The following is a 25,290-nucleotide window of genomic DNA, read 5'->3' as shown; positions in this document are numbered from 1 at the left end:
TTACGACACCATTTTTTTAGGGACCACATCACATTTGAAGTCATTTTGAGGGGTCTATATGATAGAAAATAACCAAGTGTGACACCATTCTAAAAACTACACCTCTCAAGGTGCTCAAAACCACATTCAAGAAGTTTATTAACCCTTTACGTGCTTCACAGGAACTGAAACAATGTGGAAGGAAAAAATGAACATTTAACTTTTTTTTGCAAACTTTTTACTTCAGAACCATTTTTTTTATTTTCACAAGTGTAAAAACAGAAATTTAACCATAAATTTTATTGTGCAATTTTTCCTGAATACGCCGATACCCCATATGTGGGGGTAAACCACTGTTTGGGCGCACCGCAGAGGTTGGAAGAGAAGGAGCACCGTTTGACTTTTTCAATGCAGAATTGGCTGGAATTGAGATCGGATGCCATGTCACGTTTAGAGAGCCCCTGATGTGCCTATGCAGTGGAAACGCTCCACAAGTGACACCATTTTGGAAACTAGACCCCTTAAGGAACTTATCTAGATGTGTGGCGAGCACTTTGAACCCCCAAGTGCTTCACAGAAGTTTATAACGTAGAGCCGTGGGGGGAAAGAAAAAAAAAAAAAAAAAATCGCATTTTTTCTACAAAAATGATCGTTTTGCCCACAAATTTTTATTTTCACAAGGGTTGTTGTGCAATTTCTCCTGAGTACGTCGATACCCCATATGAGGGGGTAAACCACTGTTTGGGTGCACTGCAGAGCTTGGAAGAGGAGTGCCGTTTTACTTTTTCTAGGTAGAATTGGCTGGAATTGAGATCGGACGCCATGTCGCGTTTGGAGAGCCCCTGATGTGCCTAAACAGTGGAAACCCCACACAGGTGACACCATTTTGGAAACTAGACCCCTAAGGAACTTATCTAGATGTGTGGTGAGAACTTTGAATGCCCAAGTGCTTCACGGAAGTTTATAATGCAGAGTCGTGAAAATAAAAAATATATTTTTTTTTCCACAAAAAAGATTTTTAGCCCCCAATTTTTATTTTCACAAGGGTAACAGGAGAAATTTGACCCCAAAAATTGTTGTCCAATTTATCCCGAGTACGCTGATGCCCCATATGTGGGGGTAAACCACTGTTTAGGCGCACGGCAAAGCTCAGAAGGGAGGGAGCACCATTTGACTTTTTGAGCACAAAATTGGCTGTCATGTTTGGAGACCCTCTGATGTACCTAAACAGTGGAAACCCCCCAATTCTAACTCCAACCCTTACCCCAACACACCCCTAACCCTAATCCCAACCCGATCCATAATCCTAATCACAACCCTAACGATAATCACAACCCTAACCCCAAAACAACCCTAATCTCAACCCTAACCATAACCCTAATCAAAACCCTAAATCCAACACACCCCTAATCCTAATCTCAACCCTAACCTCAAACTTAACCCTAATTCCAATACACCTCTAACCCTAATCACAACCCTAACCTTAACCCTAATCCCAAACGTAACCCTAATGCCAACCCTAACCCTAATACCAACCCTTATCCAAACCCTAACACTAATCCCAACTCTAACCCTAACTTTAGCCGCAACCCTAGCCCTAACTTTAGCCCCAACCCTAATCCTAGCCCTAACTTTAGCCCCAACCCTAACCCTAAATTTAGCCCCAACCCTAACTTTAGCCCAAACCCTAACTCTAGCCTAACCCTAACTTTAGCCCCAACCCTAACCCTAAGGCTACTTTCACACTTGCGTCGTGTGGCATCCGTCGCAATCCGTAGTTTTGGACAAAAAACGGATCCTGCAAATGTGCCCACAGGATGCGTTTTTTGCCCATAGTAACATAGTAACATAGTTAGTAAGGCCGAAAAAAGACATTTGTCCATCCAGTTCAGCCTATATTCCATCATAATAAATACCCAGATCTACGTCCTTCTACAGAACCTAATAATTGTATGATACAATATTGTTCTGCTCCAGGAAGACATCCAGGCCTCTCTTGAACCCCTCGACTGAGTTCGCCATCACCACCTCCTCAGGCAAGCAATTCCAGATTCTCACTGCCCTAAGAGTAAAGAATCCTCTTCTATGTTGGTGGAAAAACCTTCTCTCCTCCAGACGCAAAGAATGCCCCCTTGTGCCCGTCACCTTCCTTGGTATAAACAGATCCTCAGCGAGATATTTGTATTGTCCCCTTATATACTTATACATGGTTATTAGATCGCCCCTCAGTCGTCTTTTTTCTAGACTAAATAATCCTAATTTCGCTAATCTATCTGGGTATTGTAGTTCTCCCATCCCCTTTATTAATTTTGTTGCCCTCCTTTGTACTCTCTCTAGTTCCATTATATCCTTCCTGAGCACCGGTGCACAAAACTGGACACAGTACTCCATGTGCGGTCTAACTAGGGATTTGTACAGAGGCAGTATAATGCTCTCATCATGTGTATCCAGACCTCTTTTAATGCACCCCATGATCCTGTTTGCCTTGGCAGCTGCTGCCTGGCACTGGCTGCTCCAGGTAAGTTTATCATTAACTAGGATCCCCAAGTCCTTCTCCCTGTCAGATTTACCCAGTGGTTTCCCGTTCAGTGTGTAATGGTGATATTGATTCCCTCTTCCCATGTGTATAACCTTACATTTATCATTGTTAAACCTCATCTGCCTAACCATAGACTTGTATTGCCGACGGATCGCAACGGATGGCCACACGTCGTGTCCATCGTGCACTGGATCCGTTGTGTTTTGGCGAACCGTCGCCATACAAAAAAAATTCAATGTAACGTTTCGTTTGTACGTCGCGTCCGCCATTTCCGACCACGCATGCGTGGCCGTAACTTCGCCCCCTCCTCCACAGGACATAGACTGGGCAGCGGATGCATTGAAAAACTGCATCCGCTGCCCACGTTGTGCACAATTTTCACAACGTGCGTCGGTACGTCGGGCCGACACATTGCGATGGCCCCGTACCGACGCAAGTGTGAAAGAAGCCTAACCCTAGCCCTAAATTTAGCCCCAACACTAACCCTAAATTTAGCCCCAACCCTAACCCTAAATTTAGCCCCAACTCCTCTAGCTGCCGGCCGGTAGATCATGGCAGGCGCACTGCTCATGCGCCCGCCATTTTCTTACCGGAAGAAGCCGGCGGGCAGGAGCGGACGCAGGAGGACCCAGGGTCACAGGTAAATATAACAGGGTCCCCGAATACCCCTATTTCTCTGTCCTCTGATGTGCGATCACATCAGAGGACAGAGGATGACCGCTTTTTTTTTTTTTTGCGGCTGCCGGTAAACAGTTAAATACCGGCGATTGCAAAACAGGGGTTGGTAAAAACCGATCCCGATCATGTTCTTTGGGGTCTCGGCTACCCCTGGTAGCTAGCGATTCTTTTGCTTCTCGTCAAGAGAGCAGCTCTTTTGGTTTCGGGCTGCTCTGTCAGCTAGGCAGGACTGCTGGCGTCATGATGACTTGACAGCCGTCTTCCCATAGTTAGGCTTCAGGATTTCGAATGTCAATCCGCATGACATCGCCAGTGTAACGGGGTCTAACAAGCTGGGGTACCTCTTTCAGTACCACCACGTGTTTCAGGAGGTCCACGCTGCTTTTGCTGGATTCTGAATGAAGGATGCTGGCTGGAATTCCCTTGGTTACGTGAGAGCATATAAAAACTGACTGCTACCCCACGCATTTCCAGTCTAAAAGAACACACTTTATTTTCAGCACACAGAATATATAACACAGATACACAGGACAGGCCAATAGGAAAACAGCTGGCCAGACATACATTACAATAGCCGCAGGGGGCCGGAGCCTGCCGCTATTTACTGTGGGAATTACAAAGGTGGGGGGAGGCCAGAAAGAGAATATCTTGTCCAGGGGCACAGCCTGTGGACTGATGCATTTCACATGGAAACTATTATACATACAGTGGGGCAAAAAAGTATTTAGTCAGTCAGCAATAGTGCAAGTTCCACCACTTAAAAAGATGAGAGGAGTCTGTAATTTACATCATAGGTAGACCTCAACTATGGGAGACAAACTAAGAAAAAAAAATCCAGAAAATCACATTGTCTGTTTTTTTAACATTTTATTTGCATATTATGGTGGAAAATAAGTATTTGGTCAGAAACAAAATTTCATCTCAATACTTTGTAATATATCCTTTGTTGGCAATGACAGAGGTCAAACGTTTTCTGTAAGTCTTCACAAGGTTGCCAGACACTGTTGTTGGTATGTTGGCCCATTCCTCCATGCACATCTCCTCTAGAGCAGTGATGTTTTTGGCTTTTCGCTTGGCAACACGGACTTTCAACTCCCTCCAAAGGTTTTCTATAGGGTTGAGATCTGGAGACTGGCTAGGCCACTCCAGGACCTTGAAATGCTTCTTACGAAGCCACTCCTTTGTGTGCTTTGGATCATTGTCATGTTGAAAGACCCAGCCACGTTTCATCTTCAATGTCCTTGCTGATGGAAGGAGGTTTGCACTCAAAATCTCACGATACATGGCCCCATTCATTCTTTCATGTACCCGGATCAGTCGTCCTGGCCCCTTTGCAGAGAAACAGCCCCAAAGCATGATGTTTCCACCACCATGCTTTACAGTAGGTATGGTGTTTGATGGATGCAACTCAGTATTCTTTTTCTTCCAAACACGACAAATTGTGTTTCTACCAAACAGTTCCAGTTTAGTTTCATCAGACCATAGGACATTCTCCCAAAACTCCTCTGGATCATCCAAATGCTCTCTAGCAAACTTCAGACGGGCCCGGACATGTACTGGCTTAAGCAGTGGGACACATCTGGCACTGCAGGATCTGAGTCCATGGTGGCGTAGTGTGTTACTTATGGTAGGCCTTGTTACATTGGTCCCAGCTCTCTGCAGTTCATTCACTAGGTCCCCCCGCGTGGTTCTGGGATTTTTGCTCACCGTTCTTGTGATCATTCTGACCCCACGGGGTGGGATATTGCGTGGAGCCCCAGATCGAGGGAGATTATCAGTGGTCTTGTATGTCTTCCATTTTCTAATTATTGCTCCCACTGTTGATTTCTTCACTCCAAGCTGGTTGGCTATTGCAGATTCAGTCTTCCCAGCCTGGTGCAGGGCTACAATTTTGTTTCTGGTGTCCTTTGACAGCTCTTTGGTCTTCACCATAGTGGAGTTTGGAGTCAGACTGTTTGAGGGTGTGCACAGGTGTCTTTTTATACTGATAACAAGTTTAAACAGGTGCCATTACTACAGGTAATGAGTGGAGGAAAGAGGAGACTCTTAAAGAAGAAGTTACAGGTCTGTGAGAGCCAGAAATCTTGATTGTTTGTTTCTGACCAAATACTTATTTTCCACAATATGCAAAAAAAAAAAATGATAAAAAAACAGACAATGTGATTTTCTGGATTTTTTTTTCTCAGTTTGTCTCCCATAGTTGAGGTCTACCTATGATGTAAATTACAGACGCCTCTCATCTTTTTAAGTGGTGGAACTTGCACTATTGCTGACTGACTAAATACTTTTTTGCCCCACTGTACATATATTGCATAACATTCTTGGTGCTGGGGGGGTTCTGTAACACAGCTCCCCTTTTCAGCGACGCGATCGGCATACACAGTCTGATCCTTAACGGATCGGTTTGGGGATGACCGAAGTTTATGGAGTTGGTACGAGTTCCGTTTGTCGACTTAGTCCATCGGCGTAACCGTTTTGTTTGCCGGGTCTGTAGTGGATGGTGAAGTCCAGAGGTTGTAGGGCTAAACTCCACCGCAGTAATCTGGCGTGGTCTCCGGAGACCCGATTAAGCCAGACTAGGGGATTATGGTCCGTTAGGAGGGAAAACTGTCGTCCATACAAATATGGTTGTAACTTTTTGAGTGCCCATACTATTGCCAGGCACTCCTTCTCGATGGCCGCATAGCTCACTTCACGGGGCAGTAGTTTCCGACTCAGGTAAGCTACCAGGTGTTCTTGGCCGTCCGGCCCGACTTGGCTCAGTACTGCCCCCAATCCAAACATAGAAGCGTCTGTGTGGACAAGGAAACGTTTAGTTGGATCGGGTGCGGCCAATACAGGGGTATTGGTGAGGGCGTCCTTTAGCTGGAGAAGGCTTCCTCACACTCTGGGGTCCAGGTTACCTGGCGGGGTTGGTTCTTACGGGTCAGATCAGTGAGGGGCTTGGCTACGCTGCTGTAATTGGGAACAAATTTCCTGTAATACCCCGCTGTCCTTAGAAACGCCATGACCTGGGTTTTAGTGCGTGGGGTGGGCCATTTGGCTATGGCCTCAATCTTGGCTGGTTCTGGTCTCTGTTTACCACTTCCCACCCAATGCCCTAAATACTGAACCTCTGCTTTGCCCACATGACACTTGTTTGGGTTCAGGGTGATTCCTGCCTTGTGGATCCTGTCTAATACTGTCTCTAGGTGATTTAGATGCTCTTCCCATGTCACGCTGTAGATGGCGATGTCGTCCAGGTAGGCACACGCATAGTCCTGGAGACCATCCAGAAGCCGGTCAGCCAGCCTCTGGAAGGTCGCCGGGGCAGTCTTCATCCCGAATGGAATAACTCGAAACTGGAATAAGCCAAACGGGGTGACAAATGCCAACTTGGGAATAGCATCAGGACTAAGGGGAATCTGCCAGTAGCCTTTGCATAGATCGATGGTGGTCAAATACTTTGACCCTGCCAGCCAGTCTAACAAGTCATCCACACGCGGCATGGGATACGCATCCGTCACTGTTTTCTCATTGAGCTTACGATAGTCTACACAAAACCGTGTAGTCCCATCGTTCTTGGGCACTAACACTACGGGGGATGCCCAGGGACTATCTGACTCTTCAATGACCCCTAAACGCAACATCTCTTGTCGCATCCCTTCTCGTACAGACTCAGGGACGCGGAAGGGGGGTTATCGCAGGGGGGTCTGATCCTGGGTCTCAACCTTGTGTTGTGCCAGGTGAGTGTACCCGGGTTTCCCCGAAAACATCCTCTGTCGCTGCCTCAACAACTCCTCCGCCTGCTGTCTCTCCCGGGGACCTAAGTCTTCACCCCAGTGTACCTGGTCCCATGTTTTAGACTGAGTCCTCTCCCCTAATACATCAGGCAAGGGAAGTCCGGCTAAATCCTCTGCTTCAGGTGCACAGATGGCCACTACCTCTTCAGGGCGCTCCCGATAGGGTTTCAGCATATTCATGTGGAACATGCGGATAACCCTGGGGTCGTCACAATCGGCGACATTATAGGTGGTGTCGGCTATTTTCCCCACTACCTGGTAGGGCCCCTGCCATGCAGCTTGGAACTTGTTCTGCCTAGTGGGCTCTAACACCAGGACCTTCTGCCCTATTTCCAAGGTACGCTCTCTGGCCCTCTGATCGTACCATACGCGCTGGCGCCGCTGGGCCACCTGCATGTTCCCACGTACAGCCTGGGTCAGCTCCTGTAGGCGGTCCCGGAATTCCAGCACATAGGGTACAATAGGTACCCCTTCTATGGTGCCCTCCCCTTCCCAGTGTTCTAGCACTAAGTCTAAAGGTCCCCTTACCCGTCTCCCGTATACCAGTTCGAATGGGGAGAACCCCATGGATTCTTGGGGCACCTCTCGATAGGCAAACAGGAGGTGAGGCAAGAATTTCTCCCAGTCCCTGTAGGTCCTGGTAAAAGTCCCAATGAGTTGTTTTAACGTCCCGTTAAAGCGTTCACACAACCCATTGGTTTGCGGGTGGTACGGGGCGCTTCTAATGGACTTTACGCCGCACAGCTTCCACAGTTGGTTGGTCACCTCTGCTGTAAACTGGGTACCCTGGTCTGAGATAATCTCCCGGGGAAATCCAACCCGTGAGAAAACCTGGAGCAAGGCAGCCGCAACCGTCTCTGCCAGTATGTTAGGTAACGCAACCGCCTCTGGATACCGTGTGGCATAATCTACCACTGTCAATATATACCTTTTCCCTGACGGACTGGGCTTGGCTAACGGCCCTATCAGATCGACCGCTACTCGGCTAAATGGTTCCTCCACAATGGGGAGGGGGCGTAATTTGGCCTTGCATCGATCTCCCCTCTTGCCAATGCGCTGGCAACTGTCACAGGTCTGGCAGTATTGACGAACATCATAGGTTACCCCCGGCCAAAAGAAGTTTTGTGTCAGACGATGCCTGGTGCGCCTGACGCCGAAGTGCCCGGCCAAGGTTATGTAATGAGAGATTCGCAGTAACTCCTGCCTATACTTCTTGGGAACTACCAGCTGTCATTTTATAGTGGGGCTCGTCCCTGTGTGGTGCTGCTCTGTGATCCGGTAGAGGAGTCCCTGCTTCCATATAAACTGTTCCCCTTCCAGTACCCCTCTCCCCTCCTGTGCCTTCCCACGATATCCCTCCAATGAAGGATCCTCAAGTAACTCCCTCTTAAATTCATCTGGGGTGGCCCAAGAAATGTGTCTGGCTATGGGAATACGTGTAGGGCTGGGATGTCTTAACGGGGCCTCCTCTGAGTGTGATTCCGCCTCTGCAGGCAAATGCTCCATCAAGCCGACCTCAACAAGGCCATCCCCAACTCCCCAGTTCAGGTGAATCCTGGCAGTGGGCAGTCGATGTATGGCTCCCCCTGCTACACAGACTGCCACTGTCCGGTCCGTCTTCTCTTGGTCCCGGACGAGATGAGGCTTCACAAGGGTCAAAGTTGCTCCGGAATCTCTTAGTCCCTGCATACGTTTCCCATTAACCCACACGACCTGTCGATGCTGTTGTCGATTATCTGCCCGGGCTGCCTGCACGGGGTCTACTTCATGCAGCACTTCCTCCATGTCTTCCACCCCTTGGTTAGTTGTAGCCCCCAATGCCGGGTCAGCTTCGCCTTGGTAGCAGTGTACAGCAGCCCGGCGGAAGGTAGCTGTTCCCGCCTTTGGCCACTGGGTATGCGGAGTCCGGTTGGGACATTGTCTTTGCAGGTGGCCCAGTTGACGGCAGGTGTGGCATCGCGCCCCAGGGGAACTGTGGTAGGCCGGGTTTCTAGCTGGTCCCCCTACAATCTTCGGTGGTTTGGGGCCCTCCAGGTCCATGGGCGGACCCCTAGTGACCATCTTTGATCCTGACAACTGAGGCCTCCTGGCGTCATGATGTTCATCGGCCAGACGAGCGGCTTCCTCAAGAGTCATTGGCCGCCTGTCCCGAAGCCATTCCTGTGTCTCGGGGTGTAGTCCATTAAAGAATCGTTCTAACAAGAAGAGCTGGAGGATGTCCTCCTTAGTGGTTGCTTGGCTCCCTTGTACCCACTGTAGCAGTGACCGCCGTAATTTACAGGCCCATTCAGCGTGGGTATCGGTTACTCGTTTTATAAGTCCGCGGAACTTTTGGCGGTATGCCTCCGGTGTCAGCGCATACCGGGCCAAGATCACTTCTTCGATCCGCTCTTAGTCCATACAGTCCTCATCAGGTACCGTGCGATAGGCGTCCGCTGCCCGGCCTGTCCGCTTGCTGGCCAGAATCTGAACCCGTTCCTCCGGCTTCACTTGATGAAGGGCACACTGCCGCTCAAAGTCCTGCAGAAAGCCATCAATGTCTTCCTCTGCCTCCCCCAACTGTCGGAAGGCATTATACTGGATCTTTTTGTGGCTTACTGTTGAAGGTACCCGGGCGGAAGCCAGAGCTCCCCCTGCTCGCTGACTCTCCTCTCTCCGCTCTGCCATCTCCATCTTGGCCAGTTCCACTTTGGTCCATTCTGCCATCTCCATCTTTGCCAGCTCTATCCTGGTCCGCTCGGCCATCTTTTCCTTCAGATCAGTACGCACATCAGCCATCACCTCTCGTATGATCTCTACTGCAGGGTTTGGGCCATAGAACGCCAGTCTGTTCTTTACCTCCCTCTGGAATTCAGTCTCCTCCACGTTCACATTGGGGGGCGCTGCACTGTCGTGTTCCATGATGGCTGCTATCAAATCCGCTTTTGTTTTGTTGCTGGCGATTAACCCTCGGGCTTCCACCAGATCTTTTAATGTAGTCCTCTTTAACTTCTGGTAGTTGTCTTCCATTCATTCCTTTCCTCCTGTAGAAGGGGTATCAGATCCCGCTGTCTGCCACCAGTGTAACGGGGTCTAACAAGCTGGGGTACCTCTTTCAGTACCACCCCGTGTTTCAGGAGGTCCACGCTGCTTTTGCTGGATTCTGAATGAAGGATGCTGGCTGGAATTCCTTGGTTACGTGAGAGCATATAAAAGCTGACTGCTACCCCACGTATTTCCAGTCTAAAAGAACACACTTTATTTTCAGCACACAGAATATATAACACAGATACACAGGACAGGCCAATAGGAAAACAGCTGGCCAGACATACATTACAATAGCCGCAGGGGGCCGGAGCCTGCCGCTATTTACTGTGGGAATTACAAAGGTGGGGGGAGGTCAGAAAGAGAATATCTTGTCCAGGGGCGCAGCCTGTGGACTGATGCATTTCACATGGAAACTATTATACATACATATACTGCATAACATTCTTGGTGCTGGGGGGTACTGTAACAGCCAGTCATGCCCCAGCAACAGAGGAGATCGGGAAAAAAGCAGCTGCTCTGACGACATGATGATGCTAAGCTGGCAGAGATTGGAAGCGGAAAGAACAGGCAAGCAGTTAGCATTACTAACCTGTTAGCTCTTAGGCCCATAGAAAAAAAAATGATATAGTCCCAGATAACCCCTTAATACTTTTAAAAAGAATCGGTCACCAGAAAAACAGGATTTTTGTTTGTAAAATCTGTTTCTCGGAGCCTTCATTGGTGGACACAGGAACCATGGGTGTATGCTGCTGCCACTAGGAGGCTGACACTTTGCATAAAAAAGTTAGCTCCTCCTCTGCAGTGTACACCCCACCAACAGGCATTATGAACCTCAGTTAGTGAGAAAGCAGTAGGAGAAGAAAAAACAATAAGGTTGAAATAACATAACCACAAACATGAGAACTGTAAACATGAGAACAGTCATAGAACACAGAACAGAAACTGAATAATATGGGAGGGTGTCGTGTCCCCCAAATGAAGGCTCCGAGAAACAGATTTTACGGTAAGCAACCAAAAATCCTGTTTTCTTTATCGCTTCTCATTGGGGGACACAGGAACCATGGGACGTCCCAAAGCAGTCCCTAGGGTGGGAAAACAGACTTCCATCAGGTCAGAGGACTCACCACTGCCGCCTGCAAGATCCTTCTGCCTAGGCTTCAGCCTAGGCTGGCGTCCGCCAAAGTGTAGGTATGGACCTTGTAAAATTTGGTGAACGTGTGGATGGAAGACCAGGTTGCCGCCTTGCAAAGCTGTAGGGCAAAAACCCTGTGGTGCACCGCCCAGGAGGCGCCGACTGCCCGGGTAGAGTGAGCCTTAATCCCACGAGGGGGCACTCTGTTCCTGACCCGGTAAGCCTCCAAAATTGCCGTTCTGATCCAGCGAGCAACAGTCGCCTTGGAAGCCGGCAGGCCTCTGTGCGTGCCATCAGGAATGACGAAAAGAGAGTCCGTCTTCCGGAAAGAGGACGTTCTAGCCAGGTAGATCCTCACCGCCCTGACGAGGTCCAGCTTGTTCAACGATCGCTCCAGAGTCGGAGCTGGACAAAAGGAGGGTAGGACGATGTCCTCGTTGAGGTGGAAGGTGGAAACCACCTTAGGAAGGAAAGAAGGCGGAGGCCTCAAGACCACCTTGTCCTGATGGATAACCAGGAAAGGAGGTCGACAAGAAAGGGCCGCCAACTCGGAAACGCACCGTATAGAAGTGATGGCCACAAGAAAGGCCACCTTCCAGGATAGAACTGACAGGGAAACCTCCCTGAGAGGCTCAAAGGGGGAACCCTTCAGAACCTCCAGCACAAGATTCAAATCCCATGAATCCACAGGAGCCCTGTACGGGGGGACAGTATGGGCTGCTCCCTGAAGGAAGGTCTTTACCTGTGGCCGAGAAGACAGCGTCTTCTGAAAGGATGGAGAGCGCAGAAACCTGGCCCTTTAGGGAACGAAGAGTGAGGCCCGAATCCAGTCCTGCCTGAAGGCCGAAATGGAAGGAAGGGAAAAGGACGTAGGTGAAACGTGGTTGGACTCGCACCAACGGAAGTAAGCCTTCCAGGTACGATAGTAGATCATAGAATACGAAGGCTTCCTAGCCTGGATCATAATATGAATCACCCGATCCGAAAGGCCGGACGCTCTTAGAACTGCGGTCTCAACAGCCACGCCCGTCAAACTGAGCGACCGAGAATTCGGGTGGCAGATTGGACCCTGGGACAGCAGATCGGGTTGTCTGGAAGCCGACAGGGGGCGTCCGCAAGAAGGTTGACGATCTCCGCAAACCAAGATCTCCTGGGCCAATCAGGAGCGATCAGAAAGACCGGCACCCTTTCCACCTTGATCTTTTTCAACAGCTTGGGAAACAAGGGCAGGGGTGGAAACAGATAGGGGAGCACGAACTGCGACCAAGGAATGGCCAGAGCGTCGACGCCCACTGCGAGTGGATAGCGGGACCTGGAGACGAACCGAGGGACCTTCCTGTTCATTCGGGACGCCGTGAGGTCCACATCCAGAGTCCCCCATCGAAGACAAATCTGATGGAAGACCTCCTTCCTGATGCAAGGACCATTCCCCTGCCGCGAGGCCCTCGCAGCTGAGGAAGTCGGCAGCCCAATTGTCCACGCCGGGGATATGCACCGCGGATATCACCGAAACCGTTGCCTCTGCCCAAAGGAGGATCTTGGATACTTCGGCTGGTGGTTGACATATGCCACTGCGGTGGCATTGTCTGTCTGGATTCGAATTGGCAGACCCCTGAGAATCCTTTCCCAGTAACGAAGGGACAGAAAGATGGTCCGAATCTCGAGGACATTGATCGGAAGAGCTGACTCCTGCGCCGACCTTGAACAGTCAGGTGGCGAAACAAAGTAGCAGAGAAGGCTGGCGTCCGTCATCACCACCTACCAGTGAACTGGAAGGAAGGACCTGCCCTGGGAGATGAGAGGTGACGTCAGCCACCAGTAGAGGGACCGTTTGACTCTGGGCGAAAGCAGAATCGGGCGGTCCAGAGAAAGGACAGACCTGTCCCACTGTGAGAGAATGGCCTGCTGAAGGAGTCTTGAGTGAAATTGGGCGAAGGGAATCGCTTCCAATGTGGCAACCATCCTTCCAAGAACCTTCATGGCCGATCGGAAGGGGGGAAGTCGAGGGCCCTGGAGCAAGCGAACTTCCCGACGAAGGATGGATCTCTTGTCTTCGGGAAGGAAGACTCTGGTCTGACGAGTGTCGAAGAGCATGCCCAGAAAAACGAAGCGCTGAGAAGGAATAAGGCAGGACTTCTTCCGGTTGACAAGCCACCCAAAACGGGCTAGGGTGTCGAGGATGATGTACAGACTTTCGTGAGCCTGAGAAAAGGACGGAGCCTTGATGAGGATGTCGTCGAGGTACGGAAACAGAACCAGGCCTCTGACCCTCAACATGGCTATCAGCACTGCCATGATCTTCGTGAAAACCCTGGGGGCGGTTGCGAGATCGAACGGCAGGGAGACGAACTGAAAATGCTCCTGATGTACTGCAAAACGCAGGAATCTGTGATGTCCCGGGGAGATCGGGGCATGGAGGTAGGCGTTCTGGATGTCTATGGAGCACAGGAATTCCTGAGCCTCCATGGCAGCAATTACTGAATGAAGGGATTCCATCCTGAAGTTTCTCAGACGAACCCTCTTGTTCAGCAATTTGAGATCCAGAATGGGATGAATTTTGCAGTCTTTTTTCGGTACCATAAAAAGATTCGAATAGAACCCTGTGAACCGTTCTTTTTCTGGAAAGGGAACAATTACCCCGGATTTGAGGAGGGAAGCGATGGCTGCAAAGAAACCCGGAACTAGAGTGGGGTCTCTTGAAGGGCGGGATTCGAAGAAACGATCCCGGGGGCCCTGAAATGAACTCTATTTTGTATCCTGAGGATACCACTTCCCTGACCCATGTGTCCTCCTCTGAGCTGATCCAGACGTCCCTGAAGAAGAGGAGACGGCCGCCCAGCTTGGGAGGTGCGCTGGGGTCTTGCAGTGAGTCATGCCGAGGTGGATCTTCCATTCCTAGACCTGGAAGATCTACCTTGAGAGTAGCAGGAACGCCAGGAAGGAGTGGGTCTAACGGATACCGTCTTCTTCTCTTGACGTGCCTGTGGCCTCTGCTGCTGCTGGGAAAAGGAGTTTGACGCCGCAAAGTGACGAAAAAGGCCGAAATTGCCGCCTAGGAGGAGGCCGGCGAGGTTTGGACTGGGGAAGAAGGGAGCTTGTGCCCCCGGGAGCGTTCTTAATTTGGTCCAGCTTGGAACCGAAGACACGAGATCCCTGAAAAGGCAGACTGGTAAGGTACTTTTTTGATGACAAATCCGCCTGCCAGGCCTTGAGCCAAACGGTACGACGGATGGCAACAACATTACTAGACGCCTGAGCGGCACAAGACGTGGCATCCAGGGAAGCAGAGACCAAGTATTCCCCAGCATGAGAAATCTGGGTGGCAAGTTCAGCCAGCTGTTCTGGTGGAGCTCAGGCCAGAATGCCCCGACAGTTGTTTGGCCCATTCGGATATAGACTTCGAAACCCAGGTGGAAGCAAAAGCCAGGCATAGGGCAGATGCGGCCGCTTTGAAGGCCGACTTTGCAAAGGACTCTATGATTCTATCGTTGGAATCCTTCAGAGACGCTCCGCCAGACAGTGGGAGGACTGTGTTGGTGGAAAGTCTAGAAACTGGCAGATCCACAGAGGGAGAAGTCCAGTTGGCGATGAGATCCAGGGAAAAAGGATATAAGATGTCAAGGCGCTTTCCTCTTTGAAAGCGTCTGGTCGGATTCTCCCTTTCTCTGGTCAGAAGCTGATTGAACTCAGGATGAGGAGCGAAAACCTTGGAAGGTGTTTTAGACCGTCTAAACGAAACCGCCTGATCTGTGGGTTCCGTAGAGGAATCTTTGATGCCACAGGTCTGATTGATTGCGCCACTGAGACTCTGAACCATATCCCTCATGCTAGCGATTTGGTTCGAATCCAGCTCCAAATTATCCTCTGAAGGCGCATCAGAGAAAGCTTTGCCTGACTCAGGTGAGGAGGATCGGGGAGAAGCCGCTCGCAGAGATGGACCGTGGGGCGAGATGGAACGGGAAGAGGGCTTAGACCGGCATTCCTGTCTGGATCTTTTGTGGCCTATAATGGGAGGCTCAGACGGAGGATCCTGCGACCCGCTGGCTACTGCGGGAGTCTGTAGGGGCAACCTATCAAGCACAGACACAAGGGTCTGGGACATCCGTGTTAGACCCGCTACCGACAGACAGAGCAGAATCCCAACCTGGGGTGGAGGCCTCACTCTCAAGCGGAGCAGCAGGGGGATCCTGGGCGGTGGGCATAATGGGGTTGCTGCAGGTCTGACAGAGGGGAGAGGACTTACCTGAGGGAAGCTTGCAGTCACAAGACGAACAAACGAAGTGTTTGACTAAGGCAAAGGAAGTAGAGGAAGAAGTAGGAGGACGAGAGCGACCTCCCTCAGAATTAGACATGACGAACGGGCCTCTGAGAAAAAATGCCAGAAGGTTAGGGGGACAGGATGGCAGAGGAGAGTGTCAGTCTGCAGTGCAGAGGTACTCACAGCAGACGTCCTGTAGCTTTCCGGTTGTAGGCTGCGAAGATAGAGCAGGCCCTGCAGAGGAATCAGCGCCGAATCCCACGCCGAAAATGGCGACCGCCAGGAGATGCAGGGTCACACTGTGGGTGTGGGGTAAAAAAAAGCCCGCACTCCAAGGCCAGAAGAGGGGGCGTAGCAAACCGTACAGTAGGGAACCGAAATCGCTGACTCCGGAGTCTTGCGCTGGGGTCTTGCAGAGGAGTGGGCAGAGCCGGTCATCAGATCCCCAGGGGACCAAGAAGCGCAGCAGGTGAGCTCGTAACTATGTCGGGAGGAGTGGGCGGGGCTAGACGCGTGGTCCGGGAGGACAAAGATGGTGCCGGTGGGAAGAGCTCGCCAGAGAAACAGGAAAAGGATGTGAAAGACGGGCGGGAGAAAAGCCCACCCGAAGGAGAGGGGAAGGGGGCGGAGTCGCGGCGGTGAACTAGGCCCAAACAGAAGCTGGGGCCTAAATGAGTAACCGGTGACCCCTGGTGAGGTGGAAGACAGAGTGGCTGCCGGCCCCCGAGGGGAAAAAAGCGGGGCCGCCTACAAAAGACCTTCCCCAGATGCAGCTGCGACCCCCTGGGAGAGCTGTAGGGCGGATGTGGCACAAGACGCGGCGTAAACGGAAAAACGCCGGGTATGATGAAGCACCTGGAGGAGAGAGCCTCCAGGTAACCCTGAACTAGCCCTGCGCCCCCCACCCAGAACAGTCCCTATCTGAGGAGGGGGCTAATGAATACTCACCTCATTCATCCCACGTCGCGTGGATCACTCATGAAGGTAGTGTCCTGGAAGAGAAAGAGAGGTACCTCATTCCAGGGAATAAGATTAGACGTCCAGACGCTGATGGACGTCCTCGTCTCCACCAACCGACAGGCTCTGAGGGCGAGTGGGTGGGAGACGGAGCAAGGACCGGTCTGAATCTCCTCAACACTCTTCGGTGTTAGGGGTCTTGGTCCTGCTGTGGAATCTATGAGGATACAGAGTGGCAGTACACGCCGTACTCATAGTCTGCATTGTGGGATTACAGTTGTGACTATTCACACTGTATCCCTCCGGAAACCTGAAAGGGAACGACGCACATTTGAGGTAGATAAGGGTCTAATAAAAGACCCGTGTCCACCTCCTACTGACACTAAGGCCTCTTTCACACTTCAGTTTTTCGGCGTCAGTCAAAAACCGCCATTTTCGTGAAATGGCGGATCCGCCATTTTTTTTTGGGCGGATCCGCTATTTTCCCATTGACTTGCATTAGAGACGGATTGTGGCGGATGGTCGTCCGTTCCATCCGCCATGCGACGGATCCGTCAATATTTGGCGGACGTTGTCTAGACATTGACGGACTTTGTAACGTTTTTTGGCGCCGCCGAAAAGGCGGACCGCGGCGGATCCGTCGTTTCCGCCTTTTTTTAGAATGGGTGCCTATGGGCGACGGATCCGTCGCGATCCGTTTTTTGGCGGATCCGTCGCCTCAATCCGCTTTTTTTGATTGAGCATGCTCCAAAAAGTGGATACTTTGCCCAGACAACCCAAAAACTATATAAAGAGGACAGGTCATTCCCAATGTACCAGCCAGCAAGAGAGACCCTTCAATGCAAGAGAGACCCAGCCAGCAAGACCTTGCCAGCCAGCCAGAGAGGCCCTGCCAGCTAGCCAGAGAGGCCCTGCCAGCCAGAGAGGCCCTGCCAGCTAGCCAGAGAGGCCCTGCCAGCCAGAGAGGCCCTGCCAGCCAGAGACACACTGCCAGACCCTGCAAGCAAAACCTTGCCAGCCAGGCCCTGCCAGCCAGCCAGAGAGGCCCTGCCAGCCAGCCAGAGAGGCCGTGCCAGCCAGACCCTGCCTGAGACAGCCATGTGAGTACTGCCATCCAGCGTGCATGTGTGTGTGTGTGTGTGTGTGCGCATTTGTGTATGACGTACTGAGTACAGCAAGAGCTTTTAAAACCTGAATCCAACCTGAGGCCTGCCGTTGTCCTGCAACAGCCAGTGCACTGCTACAGTCCAGATCCACCCCGAGGCCTGCCACTGTGAATATATCAAGCTCCAGCTGGAGGACTGATGGCCGTGTGTGTGTGTGTGTGTGTATTTTTGTACTGCTGTGTGCTTTTGTATGTATGTGTTTTTACGTGCCTGCACCTTATTATGCCTTCGTCAATATTATGCCTTTTCATGTGTTATGCTTGCGTTATGACTCTGCTAGCAGGTATGTTTGTTTGCATCTTGTTGGTTGCATGTGCATTTGTCAATGCCATATTGGTTAATGTTGATTTTTGATGTATTTACTAAAGGTACCGTCACACGCTGCAGCGATACCGACAACGATCCGGATCACTGCAGCGTCGCTGTTTGGTTGCTGGAGAGCTGTCACACAGACAGCTCTCCAGCGACCAACAATGCCGGTAACCAGGGTAAACATCGGGTTACTAACTGCAGAGCCGCGCTTAGTAACCCGATGTTTACCCTGGTTACCAGTGTAAAAGTAAAAAAATAAAGGTAAATTCCGCTGTCTGTCCCCGTGCTGTGCTTCTCTGCATTGTGAGCGCCATCCAGCCGTAAAGCAGAGTACAGTGGTGACGTCACCACTCTGCTTTCCGGCCGCTGTGCTTACACAGGGCAGAGAAGCAGAGCGCCGAGGGACAGACAGAAGGTGGCTGTGTGTGCGTGCGCCTGCCTGCCCTGTTTATATGTTTTTCATACTATGCTGGTATTTTGAATAGCTGTGGTGTAAAATGTGTTTTGTGTGTGTGTGTATAAATGATGTGTGATGTGTTCTGCATCTTTGTTGTTTTCCATAATGTACTTGTATTTCAAATAAAGAGCAGTGTAGCTCCTACTGTACCCTAAAAAAAAGAAAATTTTAAAAAATATAGTAATAAAAATTTCACAAATCTGTCAGTAGTCTCATTTCAAGATAAATGTAATATTGGGTAAACATACAGTAAAGGTTATATATACAAATGTGTAATGCAAATCTTTGCTATAGAATATGTTATCTGGTTTTAGAAAATACAAACTGTAGGGTAATCATAATTAACAATTTTGGGGATTGGTATTTTAATTTCGAATGAGTAACATTTTTTATAAGGTTAAACTTTGTTTAGGTGGGGTTTACCAGCATGCGCATTGCGCATATCAAGTTCTAAGTAGTTTTGGTGTTGTTTTAAAGGGATTTTTGGGGGTTTTTTTTTGTGGGGAAACAGGAGGTAGATGGTTTGGCAGCTTGTGCATCAAGCATATCAAGTTTGACGGTTAAGAATTTTTTTTTTCTTTTGTGATGGGGGAAATCAAAAATAAGTTGGCACTGTAGGTACTGTAGTAGGTACTGACCCAAAACGTACACAAGCAGGCTCCCCAATTTTTTAAAAAAGTTGTAAGTGTAAAGTCCCTACAGCTGCATCTATCCTTTTGTATAGTAGATTAGAACTCTCTTTATACTTGCAGATTCTAGGGACCAAGAGGACCCAAGCAAGGGACCGACCGACCCAAGCTATACGCAAGCCCCAAGTTTTGGAAACAGATGTAAGTGTAAAGTCCTGAAAGCTGCATCTATCTATCTATCCTTTTGTATAGTAGCTTAGAACTCCCTTTATGCTTGCAGATTCTAGGGACCAAGAGGACCCAAGCTATACGCAAGATCATAATGTCTTCTTCTGAGAGCCCCCCAGCACATCATCAGCAAACTGAGGTGTTAATTTTTTTTCTTCATAAATTTTTTATTTTGGTGCAACAATGGCAATTGTATTTTAAGCCTTTATGTGTTTATTCTGTATTCACAGGAATATGAAGCAGAGGGGCTAACAGAAGGAGACGGACAGGGTGGAGAAATACAAGGAGCGGGAGCGCATAGTGTAAGTTTTGAACAGACCGATCCTCACATACAATGCACTACACCCAACACAAACATTCAGCACTGCACACAATACATATGCCTCGATCAAAGAACATTATTTATTTATTTTTTTTTAAATTAGTCTTCACAATCCGGGGCTCGACGTAGAGTTCCTCAAAGCACCTCCCATAGTCGTCGGAATGATAATCGCGGCGGTCGCCGAAGAGTAAGTTCCTTTTTTGTTTGGTGTTTAGTAAAATGTAAAATTCATGTGTTGTAATCTTTCCCTTTTTATTCTTATCTTTTTGTTAGGCTTCACAGCGTGCTCCCGAACAAGATGATGAAGAGGAGGGCATCGATGTGAACACCCTCATCGAAGCAGTACAAAGTCGGGAGCCGCTGTGGAACTTGTCGGACCGCCGCCATGCTGACCAGTTAATCACCCGACGGCTATGGGAGGAAGTGTGCAGTGCTGTTATGGATAACTGGGAGGAACTCGATGCTGGGGCCCAGGATCTAGCGCGTAAGTATTCACACTTCATAACCTTATGTTAGCATGATTTAATGTGGTGTATAGTAACCAATTTTTACTTTCTCTTTCCAGGTAACAGGATTATCGTGCGGTGGCGGTCACTCAGGGATCGCTTCAAGAGGGAGTTTAATAAGGAGATGCAGGCCCCGAGTGGATCTAGAGGACGCAGGAGCAGATACAAACATGCCAGAGCCCTGTCGTTCCTCCGGTCGACGCTGCTGAGCAGAAGGTAAATATTAAACACCACATATTTTCAGTCAAACTGTAAAAATGTGTAACCTTCAATTTTTTTTTGCAGCAAGGGCAATTGTAATATCCAGATACTAATTTTTTTTTTTTCTTCTTTAACAGCACTTTCTGCAGCACTCGGGAGCCTGCATCAGAGTTGCACCCCTCTGGAGCGATCCCTCAAGAGTCCGCCACCGGGGACCACGTTGACCCCTCTGTTTCTGCACCTTCCCTTTCGTTTGATCCCTCAGCCTCATCCACCAGCGCTGGAGCAGCAGGGCGGACTTCGTCACTTGAAGCTGCAGGTGATGAGTTAGAGTTCCCTTTACCCCACCCCTCTGCCACTGCCGCAACATCTAGACCAACTTTGTGGTCAGGACGGCAGCGCCAGAGAGGTCAGGAAAGGAGCTATGCGCCTGACTTTTTGCAGCTGAATGCATCCTTTCACAGTGCCATCAAGCTTTTGAGTGAGCAAACGTCTGCTGGGTACAATATGCTTAACAAAAGCATACTTGAACTCAGCAGTCGTCTTGATAGGATGCAATCAGATGCAAACCAGTCACCAAGGCACTGTTTTTTTCAGTCGGTCCTCAGGCACATGGAAAATCTAACTCCTGACCTGCAGATGCATGTGATGCAAGGCTGCCACACTGCTCTAGCGCAGGCGATGTCCCATGCCCCTCCACCTACCCTTTATGTGTCAACACCTTTCCCCTCTCAATCCACCGTCTATCCTCCCGTCCGTCCTCCTCCTGTCCGTCCTCCTCCCGTCCATTCTACTCCTTCGTCATTTGTTCCTTCCCCCCTTAGTCTTTCCCAGTTTTTACCGTCCCCCTTCCATTCATCCCCTTTAACTTCTCCGTTCCCAATCCCACCAACACCTTCATACCTCCCACACACCACATCTGCACCTCAACTCTCTACACAACCTCATGTTTTCACCACCCATTCCACTTCTGTTCCTCCCCGTGATGTCCTGTCCCCCACTCTCGACGTGGTCCGCCCTGTCAGCCCCTCCGCTACTATCTCCACCCCAAACTATGAGAATCAGTAAAAGTCAATAAAAAAAACAGTTTTTTGGTTTAAAAGCAATTTTATTGTCTTTTTTTTTTTTTTTTTTGTAAAGTTTTTAAGTCACCAAGGTTATGGCAATAGTAACAATAACAGTGTTTAAAGGGTACCGTTGCAAAACATACAATGCTGCATTAAAGTACAAAGATTTTGTAAGCAAAGAAAAAATGGTATTTTTACAAGTGTAAAAAGAAAAAATTTTTTACACCATTTCATACTGCCAGTCAACTGATCCTGCAGGAGACATGAAGTAGTCTGCAAAACTGTCCCGCATTCTGGAGACTGCTACTGGACTGCGAAAAGTGGGGTTTTGGTAATCCCGTAAGGTGCTTTCTGAAACATTATCCTCCAGGGAAACTTGTTCTTTTGATAAAACAAAATTGTGCAGGACAACGCACGCTTTGACCACATCATCGACAGTTTCAGTCTGCAGTTTAATTGCAGTTAGCAGGACTCTCCATTTGGCAGTTAAGATGCCAAAAGCACATTCCACTACTCTTCGTGCTCTGGTTAAGCGGTAATTGTAAATTTTTTTCCTCTGGGTCAGTCCACTACTTCCAAAGGGTTTCAGCAAGTGTGGGGAAAGCTGGAAGGCATCATCTCCAACACAAACAAATGGTAATGGTGGACCAGTGGTTCCAGGGAGAGGTCTAGGGGGCGGAAAATCAAATGTCTCTCCATATAAACGGCGCCCCATTGGTGAATTTTTAAAGATTTGTGAATCATTTGCGTGTCCATACGCACCGATATCAACAGCGATGAACTTGCATTGTGCATCAGCTATGGCCATCAACACAATAGAGAAGTACTTCTTATAGTTATAAAACTGTGATCCAGAGCCTGAAGGTTTGACGATCCGTATGTGCTTTCCATCAACTGCTCCAACACAATTTGGAAACTGGCAAATTTGATGAAAATTTTGGGCGATCTCCAGCCACCTCTCCTGTGATGGCTCTGGGATGTATTCCACTTGTAGGCACTCCCACAATGCCCGGCAGGTATCTCTGATGATCCCCGAGATGGTGGATATCCCAAGTCGAAATTGGAAATGGAGGGATGAGAACGACTCTCCAGTTGCAAGGAATCTGTTAACAAAACGAAAAGACAATAATTAATAAAAAAATTCAAAAAACATTACAGTTATAAGTCTGATGAATGAGAATCATTTAAAAAAAAAATTACTTACCGAATAGTCACCATGAGACGCTCTGCTGGTGATATTGAGAATCGCATCTGGGTGTCTCGTCTCCGTATACAGTCTTCCACATAGCCCAATAAAAACTCGAAATTTTCAGCTCTCATCCTCACATAATTGAAGAACTTTTGAGGGTTTTCTCTTAGTTCCATGTAAAGCGTGGAATAAACACCACGGGTCATACGTTGTGCTGTGATGGGATGGATCCACAGCCTTCTCTTCCGCCGCTGCCGTAGGATGCGCAGTCTTTGTTCCTCCCTCTCTCGAACGCTGACTGCCAACTGATTTGCCTCAAAAGTAAAATCCGCATAGATCTTTGCAATGTTCGCCAGGACTCCTTCCATTTCTGCCACTTTCTCTATAACCTTTCAAAGATGTGGTGTAAATACACGCTATATATAGTTTTCCAGTAGTTTCCAGTAGCCAATCACATTGAAATCCTCCCCTTTTAAAAAACGGATCCGTCAAAAAACGGTTACAACGGATGTAAAAACGGTCGCAACGGTTCTAACGGATCCGTTTTTTTAACGGATCAGGGCAGCTGATCCGTCAAAAAAACGGATTCGTTAGAACCGTTTTTCCACAAAATTTGACGGATCCGTCGATCCGCCACGATGTCGGACCTAACTGACGCCACACAACTGAAGTGTGAAAGAAGCCTAAGCTAAACTGAGTTTCATAATGCCAGTTGGTGGGGTGTACACTGCAGAGGAGGAGCTAACTTTTTTATGCATAGTGTCAGCCTCCTAGTGGCAGCAGCATACACCCATGGTTCCTGTGTCCCCCAATGAGAGAAAAATGCTATTAAACTGCAGATATGGGGTTAATCCGGGGAGAAAATGAACTTTATTTCCCCCACAGTGTACTGATTCCAATCACGGCAATCATATTTGCAGGTTAATAGCGGGTTTTTCTGGTGACAGGTTCCCTTTAAGTGAAGAAGCACTCAATCTGGTGTGCTCCTTAACCCAGTAACGCCTTCTTTCTGTATGCTGCGAAGCTAGGGAGAGTGCAGACAGACCCATGCATAACAGTCATGGGTCTGTCTACCTGCTACAGCCAGAATTGATTAATACAACAGATCCCAGACCAATGAGCAGGTATTCACAGATCTGCTGCCACTAAAGGAAAGCTACTCAGTAGCGTAGCTATCTAAAGGGCTGAGATCATCCTGGGCCCACCAACAGCAAACACCATTATTAATTACACCAGTACGCATGGCATGCCAAAACAATTAAACCCTGAGGTATAGCAGAGAGCGATAGTCACTCTCCATTCTGTAAAGCACTTTACGTCTGCAGCCTATAAAACAGCTGGAGCACTCATTTTCAAAATCCCGATGAAGATGGCGTGATTACATCACCACATTGTGCCGCCTGTGCTGGGACCCTGACAGTGTTAGTGGCCTCACCAGGATTCAGGATTACGGTATATACAAAGTTCTTTATTTTCTAGCGCACTATTACTTTTTTTTGTAAGTTAACTCTGGTGGCATTATAGCTATACATGGATCCACTCAGAGGACATGACTACCAGGCATTATTGTTTGCTAAAAGGACACTCAGGGGACATGATTTTTGTTTAGGTGGGCACTAAAGAGGCATAATTACATATTAGGGGCACACAAAGTATTACACCCATCAAAGAGGCACACAGGTATTATTAATTTCTACAGGGCAAAATGTGTGCACTAATACTTTCTAAGGGATTCATAAAATGCATCAATTTTTTTTTATAGGGCAATATTACCATTTAGTGGGCATAAAGGAGACATTTTAATTTATAAAATGGTACGCTGTTGGGCATTATTACTATGCAAGTCCAATAACAGGGCCACATACAGCAAAAGCAGCTCAGCATTGGCGTATCACAAGGATGGTGGAATTTCTGCAGGTTGGAAATAAATTGGGACAGTGCTGGAAATGTGAGAAGTCAAATTTGTCTGTTGTGGTCTGAGCCAAATGGAAAAAAAAAAAGTGAACGATTTGATCAGAAAGAACGCCAGTTGTAAGTCCCTGTATATACCTGTACTATAATCTCTTAATATGTTCTTCAGAACAGGTACTAATATAAAATCACTATATGGCGGTATTATCAGTGTTGGTCTTTATAGAGTGATTTTATTTTTTGTAACGGCATGGTCATCTACTGAAGTAAATAGAGTGCGCCACCGTAGTTGTAAAGATTTTTTTGGGCGGACTCAGATGCGCTTGACCTCCAATGTGCTGAACTGCTAGCTACGTCTCTGAAGCTACTGGAGCATCTACATTTCACCTGCGGTGGAAAATGGATAAGCATGTAATATGTCATTGATTCAAGAAAATAAAGCTATTCTCTCCATGATAGCTTATAAATAGGAACTGCTGGATCTATAATTCCTTAACGTGATACGACAGATATATCAATTATGGAGTGAGTCAGGGTGTGTGGAGCAGGCTCAGGAGCTGAGACCGTTCCACACGCAGCAGATGCTGGTTGTTTTAAATAGCAAGCATCTGTGCCTAAAAGCCGCAGCTTTCAGTCATTTAAATTCCACTGTCAATCTGATAGCAAAATTATAGCGTGTACTGGCTTCCACTGGTTACTATGGCAGCCTCCACTAAAGCTCAGCTATATGAGATTTCCATGCAGATTCAATCCATTAATGGTACATAAAAACAGGATTTTTTGGTTGCTTACCGTAAAATCTGTTTATTGAAGCCTCCATTGGGGGACACAGGAACCATAGGGTGTATGCTGCTGCCACTAGGAGGCTGACACTTATGCAAATAAAAAAAGTTAGCTCCTCCTCTGCAGTGTACACCCCACCGACTGGCATTATACACTTCAGTTAGTGA

At 48.6% G+C, this 25,290-nt stretch overlaps 2 protein-coding genes across 2 annotated transcripts in view; both read right to left on the bottom strand.

Annotated features, from left to right (window-relative positions):
• The window catches only part of PEX3 (peroxisomal biogenesis factor 3), a 104,576-nt gene that overhangs the window by 15,808 nt on the left and 63,478 nt on the right, over positions 1–25,290 (bottom strand). The window lies entirely within an intron of this gene.
• Positions 21,379–23,486, bottom strand: LOC138680632 (uncharacterized). Its single transcript, XM_069767952.1, has 2 exons — positions 22,445–23,486; positions 21,379–22,343 (listed from the first exon to the last, which is right to left on the bottom strand). Exons 1-2 carry the CDS (start codon positions 22,795–22,797, stop codon positions 21,461–21,463), a joined length of 1,236 nt encoding a protein of 411 aa, XP_069624053.1. The 5' UTR covers positions 22,798–23,486; the 3' UTR covers positions 21,379–21,460.

This window comes from Ranitomeya imitator, chromosome 5, assembly GCF_032444005.1.
Source record: "Ranitomeya imitator isolate aRanImi1 chromosome 5, aRanImi1.pri, whole genome shotgun sequence".
NCBI lineage: Eukaryota > Metazoa > Chordata > Amphibia > Anura > Dendrobatidae > Ranitomeya > Ranitomeya imitator.
Note: the sequence above shows the minus strand (reverse complement) of the source record. Positions and strands in the feature narration are given on the sequence as shown.

Coding starts and splice junctions, on each gene's coding strand:
- LOC138680632 (XM_069767952.1), bottom strand. CDS start 22,797: ATGGAAGGAGTCCTGGCGAACATTGCAAAGATCTATGCGGATTTTACT. Junction 22,344..22,444: donor CGTCTCATGGTGACTATTCG/GTAAGTAATTTT, acceptor TTTTGTTAACAG/ATTCCTTGCAACTGGAGAGT.